Source organism: Aegilops tauschii, chromosome 1 (genome assembly GCF_002575655.3).
Source record: "Aegilops tauschii subsp. strangulata cultivar AL8/78 chromosome 1, Aet v6.0, whole genome shotgun sequence".
NCBI classification, from domain to species: Eukaryota; Viridiplantae; Streptophyta; class Magnoliopsida; order Poales; family Poaceae; genus Aegilops; species Aegilops tauschii.
The window spans coordinates 468,783,837-468,793,313 of NC_053035.3; the positions used below are offsets into that span (position 1 = coordinate 468,783,837).

The following is a 9,477-nucleotide window of genomic DNA, read 5'->3' on the forward strand; positions in this document are numbered from 1 at the left end:
GCGTGATTTCATACGTTTTACCCCTTTTAGCGAAATTGTTGCCACAGTTTACCCTGTTTAAATTTTTGTGTGTGTTCTGGCAGATCCCAATTATCTGGTCCAACTGGCATGTCACATATACGGTTTTCTCCCTGTTGAACCGGTCCTCGCAGCTTCTCCTGACCGGCCCGGCCTGGTATGAGCGCACTAGATCAGGTCGCTCGGGTCCAATGCACAACGCCCGAGTTGGGCCGCACCATGCTGGCCTCCATTATTCACGGCACACATCACTCGCATTCTGTTAATCACACACACGATCCTGGCCCAAACCATTGCCTCCTTCGTTAGGATGGGGTAGGACGACGTAGCTGACGAGCGGCAGGTGAGAGGCGTGGCCATTGGCGATCGTCGGAGTGGGCGGCAGCCGGTACGACCATCTTCTCCACTCCCATATGCATGACCGCATTCTTTGTTTCTCACCCCGGGTAGTTAGGTTTTTTGTGGCTAGATTTTCTCTCAGTCTGGAATATGCATATTAGATGGCTTTAGGCTACTCGTTTCAGGTTTGAAGAAGTATTATGATGAGATGACTGAGCTTTATTAGCATGGCTTGTTACTGATATAATCTGAAATCATGTATATTTTCCTTCAGTATTATCATATGACCTTAAGTATGCATGATTCTGTAGATCAGATTATAGTGGTGTAAATATACTGATATAATTTGAAATCATGTATGTTCGAGCGAGCCTGGCGGGAGCGTGCGGCGGCAGTCTAGACGGGCGTTGCATCGATTGGGGGCGAGCAACGCAAGCGAGAAGCGACTGGAGGCGAGCGGCGGACTCAGGCACGAACGGCCTCCATCGGGCTGAGCCGGTCGAGAGAAGCTGCGCGGCCCTGTTTAGCAGTGAGACAAATAGCCAGGAAAAGCCACCAACGTGGCATGCTAGCTGGAACAGACAATTGTGACCCACAAGTCAGAACGCTCACAAAACTTTAAATGGGGTAAATTATGACAACACTATTCTTAAATGGGGTAAAACAGCTGAAAACTCACTAAATAGGGTAGTTAGTGTCAAAAATGTCAAAACAGGGGATAAAACCCGGAATTCACTCTTTAGTCTCTCTTGTCAGGTCTGCCCCGCTTGTCTCGTAGGACTGAGATATGAGTGTTGGTTCTTGTTTTGTGTTGCAGAGAAAGCTAGGATCCATGCTCTGCGGAGTCGGGATGTAAACTGCTCTGAGCAGTGCTGAATTGCTTTATTCCAAACTTTGAGCATAACTTTTTTTTATTGAGCTTATGAATGTTAGTGTCGATTTCACAAGTGGCATGATTTTAAATTTGAAACTCAAGTGAGTCAGGAGAACAAGTTTATTACTGTAGAATGCACCATAGAAAAAACAATTTTTTTTACAAGAATTTTGAGTCGGAACTAAATTTCATAAGGAATGCAGTAAGATTAAATTCGTAGTTTTTTTTATTAGAAGAGTCAATCTTACGAATCAAATGGCCAATATAAGAGAAATTACGACGGTACTAAAATTTAAAGAGGCATAGTGAATCAGTATTTTCTACTCTCTCCGTTTTAAATATAAGCTTTTTTAGAGATTTCAATACAAATTATGTACGAATATATATAGACATATTTTAGAGTGCAAATTCACTCATTTTGCTTCTTATATCGAAGTAGTTCATATTGGAATCTGTAAAAAGCCTAATATTTAGGAATGGAGGGAGTATACTTTTAGGTATCAGGTCGCAAAAGTAAAAACGAGATGTCAAAAATAAAAAGGAATAAAAGTGAAGGAGTCAGAGTGACTGAGCTGTCTTCTCCCAATTGTCTAGCGGCCTCTTCCGGTCTCCCACTAGTCCACCGCCATCTTCCTGCAATGGCAATGAGCTGCTCAGGGTAACTAGCATCTTCTCAGAGAGCATTGCAGCACACGAGATTGAGAAAAATCAACACACACGCCGTCCGAATCGATGAGTTGCGGCTGTGGCGGCGGCGTGGCGGCGGGGGACGGCGGGCTGGCCGAGTGGCAGCGCATCTACGACCGGGTCGAGGCGCTCGCCGCCGGCCGCGCGCGGCTGGAGGCGCGCAACAGGACCCAGCACGAGTTCTGGGACGCCCGCGACAAGATCAACCAGTCCCGCCTCCACCAGGTCTGATTCATCGGACCGCTCCTGTCCTCTTACGCTTAGGGTTTTCTCTTGGGCCTGATTGATGGCTTATGTTCTCATCCCGGAAGGCGGAGCTGAGCAGAAGCAGGTGGGAGGCGGCCTGCAGGGAGCTGCTCCCTTCCGATGATCCCAAGCTCGCCGGTCAGAAAACATTGTGCCCCTCTTTCGTTTCTGTCAATCGATATTTCGGCCTAAATTTAATTAGCGGAGCTATTTGTGTTGATTTACAAGAGCTGCAATGCTGTGCCTGTTAAATGTCAGTTTTGTTGGTCATTCGGCGCTGCCGCGGCTAGATGGAGAAGAGACTATTAAGATTAGATATGCCGTTTTATATCTTTGGGGTGACGATAACCTGCAGAAGAAGGCACCTAATGTTGCTACTGATGCCACTGTTGCTGCCTTCTCTGTCCAAATGCAGAACTGCTAGAGAGTGATTTGGAGGATTCAAGAACTTGTGAAGCTCTCTTGGACACCGAAAACTCAGAACTGCTGGTACTTAATTATCCCAAAAGCATTCGGTCCAGCTTGTGAATGTCACTGTTTTTCTTAATCATTTTTTTGTGTCCTTGCCTTTTCTTTTTTTGTAATGTTTAGGCACAACTGAAGGAAGATGGAAATTGTGTAGAGCTTAATGAAAACACTGCAGATCATGAGCACACTTCTGGAGATTTAATATCAGAGCTAAGAAAGTTAAAGCGAACCTATGAGACCATATGCTGGAACAAGGATAAGGAAGCCACTGAAGCCGTGCAAAAGCTTCAACAGAAGATAGAGGAGCTGCAAGTGGCAGCCTGTAAGAAGGATGATGAGATTGGAATATTGCAAGCAGAAGCTTCTGCTTGTATAAATAAGTTAGTGGTTCTAAAGGGTAAACTAGATGAAATGCGATCTTTGGATAAGGACATTGACATCCAAAAGCTCAAAGTTGGGCAACATGAGACTCTTGAACGCAAGATTGCCTCCTTACCAAATGTAAGCATTTCCTTTTGAAGTATATGGCCGGCTCATACTAGACCATGTTTTCTTTCTGCAGTATTTGTTGAGTGACCTGCCTTACCATACACAATCAGTAGAGAATGTTGACCAGGTTGATATTTTTGGTTATTATATCAGTAAACAATTTTCCAGTAATATATTTTCTAGAACCGAGTTGATCTAGAGTTTCACGAGAATATACGAGTACTACTGAAGCTAGCACCCCAAAATCTTCATGTGCCTGCTTAACACTTAACATTGCCCCATACTTGTTTCCGGCCAGTGAGTTATCTAATTTACAGATTGTAGACACTTTGCTGGCCAAAGATTAATTTAAGGGATGGTATTCTAAATCATGATACGCCTGTTGGTCTCAGTCTCTAGTAGAGTCCACCTTGTGTATAGTAAGTGATCTTGGATTTATTTGTTAGGTAGCATTTTAGTTTTTGAATTCACAGACCGTGGATTAATTTGGAGTTGCCAAAGCAACCTTATTCACACCCTCCCCCTCCCTCTCCGTGTCTTGTATATACTTGCTGTTTTCAACATAAGTTCCATAGCTGAAAAGCTTTCTGTCCGATTTAAGCATGCCACTGATTTTCTTGATCATTGTGTTGTATCCGTACTCATGTGTCTTTATACTACTAGATACAATCCAAGGAAGCTGGAAATGTTGTAGGTATTATTCAAAAGAATGCGGATCATGGGGCCATCACAGGAGAATTAAGAGCGGAGCTCAGAAAACTGAAGCAAGCTTATGAGACCCTGAGCTCAAACAAGGATAAGGAAATTTCTAAATTACTTGAAATGAAGGATTTTCTTTTGAACCAACTGATGAGAATGGACAAGGACAATGCAGAGCTCCTTCAGAAAAAGGAAGTGGAGGCAGCACAAGCTAACGAAGCAGCACAAAAGCTTCAGCAGAATGTAGAGGAGCTGGAAGTGTCAGTCCGATATAAGGATGATGAGATTGGCAGATTGCGAGCAGAAGCGGGGCCCCTAAAGATAAAGGAAGTGGAGGCAGCACAAGCTAATGAAGCAGCACAAAAGCTTCAGCAGAATGTAGAGGAGCTGCAAGGTATAGTCCGATATAAGGATGATGAGATTGGCAGATTGCGAGCAGAAGCGGGGCCCCTGAAGATAAAGGAAGTGGAGGCAGAAGCGAAGAAAGCAGTGCAAACGCTTCAGCAGAATGTAGAGGAGCTGCAAGTGGCAGTCCGAAATAAAGATGACGAGATTGGCAAATTGCGAGCAGAAGTGGGGCACCTTAAGATAAAACAAGTGGAAGCAGCACAAAAGCTTCAGCAGAATGTAGATGTGCTGCAAATAGAAGTACGAAATAAGAATGACGAGAATTGTAGATTGCCAGCAGAAGCTGCTAATGCAGAAAAAAAGGTACCGGCTCTTGAGGGTAAGCTACTGGAAATGCATTCCTTGGTTAAGGAGAAAAACGATGAAATACAAAAACTGAAAAATTGGCAACCTGAGAGTCTGAAATGCAAATGTGTTTCTTCTATAGCAGTTGTAAGTATATCATTCCAAGTATTTGGCATGCTCATGCTAAAGTCTGATTTCTTTTCCATATTGTATGTCTAGTGACCTTGGCTTGCCATGCATCCTTGATCAAGTGTAACCATAATTACATGAAATTTTGATCCAAATTCACTAACAATTTCCATATGTTGATGTGTGATCATAGTTTTTTATGATAGGCATAGGCAAATTGTCTAATTTTCCTTTATTGGTCAAGAATCATATTTCCCCGTGCTCCGTTGTATAACTTTTTTATTCAGAAGGTATAAGCACCATGATTCTTGCTAGGCTCGCACATGATTCTTGTGTGAACTGAAAGCACGAACTAATGGTAAACTTGGTTAGATTGCTGCTAATCGATTTTGCAGTGCCATCTTTTATAGAAACTTAGTAGGCATAAGTATTCATGTTCCTTACAATAAGATGCCCGTTTCTTTCCCCTTTTGTCATCCAAGTGAATCCAACTGATGAATAACCCAAGAATTGTGGTCCCAATCATCCGATTATCACACCTGAAAATCTTCCTGCTCCTGTTTGGCACATAACATTGTCTCTTACTTGTTTGTGGCCAGTAACACATAGCACTGAACCAAAAACAGCCGAGGCCTCTGCATCAACAAAAGCCTTGGCTGTTGTGGTGGCTGCTTCAGCATCTCCACCCGGCGCAAGCTCCAAGCCAGGGGCGGGGATCAACATCGACCTGACCCCTCCCCGGCTTGTCGACGACAGGGAGGCCAGCCCGCCCTTCCCTCCGGGTTTCGGGCCACCGGCCCGATTCAAGGACACAACTACCACCGCTCCGACAGCAACCTTTGCGGTGGTGGTTGCGAAGGGGGACGGAAACCCTGACCAGAGCATCGCTGGTACTACTGATGCTGCGGGTGGGCTCGACATTGACAATGCCCCCCTGCCTCCTGCGTCAACAACAACCAAGACCAAGAGCAGCATGCTGAAGGGCAAGCCAAGACCAAAGGTGCAGAGCAACGCGGATAAGGAAGGTGCAGAGCTGGATTCGATCCTAGGGAAGAGGATGGAGCGCAACAGGCCAGAGTCTAATGTAGGTCTAGGGGAAAATAAGGAGATGAACAGAGACATGTATAAGAAAATGAGAGGGTCTGTTAGTGGAGAGGCTGAGAGCAACATAGGTGTGTTAGGCCGTAAGGAAGCTACCGGTATAGGGGCTACCGGGAACTGACGGGCGCAAAGATGACGCCTGTCAGGAGGAATGACGATAGTTAGCTGGAACTGCCGGGGATTGGGCCACCCCGGGACAGTTCGTGAACTGGTGTGCCTAGTGTGCACTCATAGCCCCTCTGAAACATGGCAGATGGAGGCTAGGTCTCAAGCACTGTATCACCCATGATGATGTGGGAAAGGGTGCTGGCATCACCCTATTTTGTGACGATAGCGTGGACATAAAGTTGCTCTCATATGGTTCGAGGTATATTGATGTTCATATCCGTGACGATCCCCATGGCCCTAGATGACATCACATGTGGATTCTGCTCAAGAGAATTAAACAAAACTCTGCTGAACCGTGGATGATGATCGGGGATTTCAAAGAGACTGTGGCAAGGGGAGCATTTCTCTGCTGCAAAAATGGTCTGAAACATATAACGGGGAATTTCAGAGTGTCTATCTTGGTGTAACCTGTACGATCTCGGCTACCAAGGGGCCGGGCTGGACGTATGACAATAAACAAGCAGGGCGGGACAAGGTGCATGCAAGGCTTGACAGATGTGTAGCTGCTCCGGAATGGAATGAGTTGTTTCAGCACACTCATGTTCAGCATATTGTTTTTTTTTTTTTTGCAGGGATGTTCAGCATATTGTTACCTCAAGATCAGACGGTTTTCCCGCCCGGTTCTTCCAAAGAACTGGGAAACGTTAAAAAAAGGATGTTATCAACGCAGTGTTGCATTTCTTTGAGGATGGGGTCATGCCGGAAGGGATTAATGACACAGTCATAGTGCTAACCCCGAAAGTAAAAAAAAACCACAATGCTTGAAAGACTTTAGACCGATCAGCCTGTGTAATGTGATCTACAAGGTGATTTCTAAATGTCTGAACAAATTACGGCCGTAGTTTGATCTCTGAAACCCAATGTGCTTTCATTCCAAGGATGATGATTACGGACAATGTCATCATAGCCTTTGAGTGCTTCTATAGAATTCAGCACAACTGAAACCCACATGACACCCACTGTGCGTTCAAGCTGGACCTTGCCAAAGCATGCATACAACCGTGTTGATTGTGATCCTGGAGGGAGCCTTGGAGAGAGATGGTTTCAACTCTCTTTGGATCTATTGGATAATGAAATGTGTGAAGTCCGTTCGTTTCTCAGTCAAAATGTGGCGATGTGTTAGAGCCGTTCAAACTGTCAAGAGGATTAAGTCAAGGAGAACCTTTGAGGCCATATTTGTTCCTCTTCATTGCTGACGGGCTCGCAACTATCTTTAATAGGGAGGTGTTAGGTGGCCGGATTACACCAGCGAAGGTGGCTCGCAATATCCCCGGTATCTCAAACCTCCTTTTTGCGGATGACAACCTGGTTTTGTTCAAAGCCAATACAAGACAAGCAAACATAAAACATCTGCGCGCGGTAAGGAGTTAAATGTAAGAGTTAGAAATGTAAGTAGTTGGTGATAGAAGGTTCAGGCATGCATGTCTAGCTCGGTGTATCTTCAGAACAGTAGATCAGACGTAAAAACAGACGTTTGCCACTACACACGGATAGATTACATTTGCAATATATATTATGCACACCATTCCTTTAATTTTATTGTGTGCCACTATGTGTTATTGCACATCATTTCTTTCATTCTATTGTGCGCCTGATAGAGCACACAATTCACATCATAGAATCGTATGTGTTGTCACGAGTTATCACACATGAGCCGCCTTTAAAAATCGTGTGTCTAACTTCCAAATCGGCACACACGAGTATTCATATCACACATCGTGTGTGATGCTTCAATCCATCACAAAGAATTTAGTTTTATAAAGCGTTTGCCATTTCTCTGTTATTTCAGTGGTATTTCATCCATTCAGTACTAAAAAATCGACACCGACATGGATAGACATGTGGTACATATGTAAAGCTAGTGAGGCAAAGTTTTTCACAGTCATTAATGTTTGGCCCGTGTATCACATCTTGCCACCATGTGTACCCGGTGCTTTGTTGTACCCCGACGCATTGTGGCTACAACACTACACAGCCATGCAAAGCAACGGTAGCATTGGCGGCATTCACGACGCCAATGGCATCTGCATGTTTGCCTAGGCGTGTTTAGTTGCCCGCATGCAGCCCAACCAGACCCGCGCGGGATGTGCGCGGCCTGTTTGGTTGCCTGGGCTGCATGCTTTTTGTGGCCCGCACGGACCTTAAAGCAGGCCGCAGCTTGGCCCGCGGAAACTGCCGATTCGGCAGTTTCTCACGAGACTGGCTTGGCGCGGCCATGCGTGCGAGGAGTTGCACGCCTCGGGCAGCGCGGGAGACAGAGGGGACGTCTCATAACCCCCCCTCTCCTTTCACCGCCCAGTCACACTGTTCCTATTTTTAGATGTTTCCATGCTTAGATAGTGCACTGATGAGTGGCAGTTGCAGAAAAGCAGATGCCACTGATCAGTGGACTTGCCCAACAGCAAGTGCCACTGATCAGCGGTAGTTGCCCAAGAGCAAATGCCACTGATCAGTGGCACTTGCTGTTGGGCAAGTCCACTGATCAGTGGCATTTTCCCAACAACAAGTGCCATTGATAAGTGGCATTTGCTCATGGGCAACTACCACTTATCAGTGGCACTTGCTGTTGGGCAAGTCCACTGATCAGTGGCATTTGCCCAACAACAAGTGCCATTGATAAGTGGCATTTGGCAAAGAGTTTGTGCACTGATCAGTGGCATTTGTTCTTGGGCAAATGTCTCTGATCAGTTGTAAGGTCATTTCTCTACTTTATGTTTTGGATGATGATGACAACTCTTTGTTGGTCTAATCTTGTGTTAAGTGCTTCAGGTTCTCGATGATTAGGCTTGCATCGATTAGTCATTCTCTCTGGAAGGAAAAGATCGAAGATGGTGTTTGTCTACGTGTTTATCTCTTTGGTCGTAGGAAACCCGTACTTTTAAGAGGAATCCACATCGGAAGGAGTTGGGTGAATCATTGCACGTACACTTTTTCCTCACCCACCTTTGCCTTCCGTTTCTTGTTAGAGAGAGAGAGCTCCCTTTCTTTTCAACTGTTGCTGTGTTCTCTCAGCGGTTGTACCGCTGGCCCTTGGCACCGACCCAACCACCACCCCAGGGGGTGATACCCTGGGGTTGAACATCCCAGTTCATGACCAAGCGGTTGTACCGCCGCCCCCGGGCGGTGGTACCGCCACCTTGCTTAAATATGACTGTGGTATGTCATTGGCGGTTGTACCGGTCAGGTGCCGCTCAACAACCGGTCCGGTTTCTGTTTTGATGCGGTACTCGGGCGGCGGTGGCCCGGTTGTTCTGGTTGTGCTCCGCACACCGGTACCACCGATGCCCTAAGCGGTTCTACCACTTAGGACTTAGCCACCCAGGGTTCTAGGGCCAGGCGGTTGCATCGACATAGTACCGCTCGATCACCGCTCACAGGGGTGACTCCCTTCTGTTTCAAAGCGGTGGTTGAGCGGTGGCTGAGCGGTTGTTCCGGTTGTTCTTCACAACCGGTACTACCGCTTGTCTGTCCGGTTGTACCGCTTGGTAGTGTTTTTGCAGTATACCCGTGAGTTCCGGTTGTACCGGGACGAGGAGCGGCTGTACCACTGCAGTGCTGGTTTCGCA

At 46.1% G+C, this 9,477-nt stretch overlaps 1 protein-coding gene across 3 annotated transcripts; it reads left to right on the top strand.

Moving 5' to 3' along the window:
• The first annotated feature begins 1,805 nt into the window (after positions 1 to 1,805).
• LOC109768413 (uncharacterized) lies at positions 1,806 to 6,134 on the top strand. Of its 3 annotated transcripts, none has more exons than XM_020327135.4 (6): positions 1,806 to 2,143; positions 2,230 to 2,302; positions 2,580 to 2,653; positions 2,756 to 3,133; positions 3,785 to 4,547; positions 5,242 to 6,134. In XM_020327135.4, the coding sequence occupies exons 1-6, from the start codon at positions 1,964 to 1,966 to the stop codon at positions 5,862 to 5,864; spliced, it is 2,091 nt and encodes a 696-aa protein (XP_020182724.1). In that variant the 5' UTR covers positions 1,806 to 1,963; the 3' UTR covers positions 5,865 to 6,134. The 3 variants fall into 3 exon arrangements, with proteins under 3 accessions (XP_020182724.1, XP_040246663.1, XP_020182725.1); XM_040390729.3 differs by having other exon boundaries at positions 1,832 to 2,143; positions 3,785 to 4,531; XM_020327136.4 differs by having other exon boundaries at positions 1,833 to 2,143; positions 3,785 to 4,660.
• The last annotated feature ends 3,343 nt before the right edge of the window (positions 6,135 to 9,477 follow it).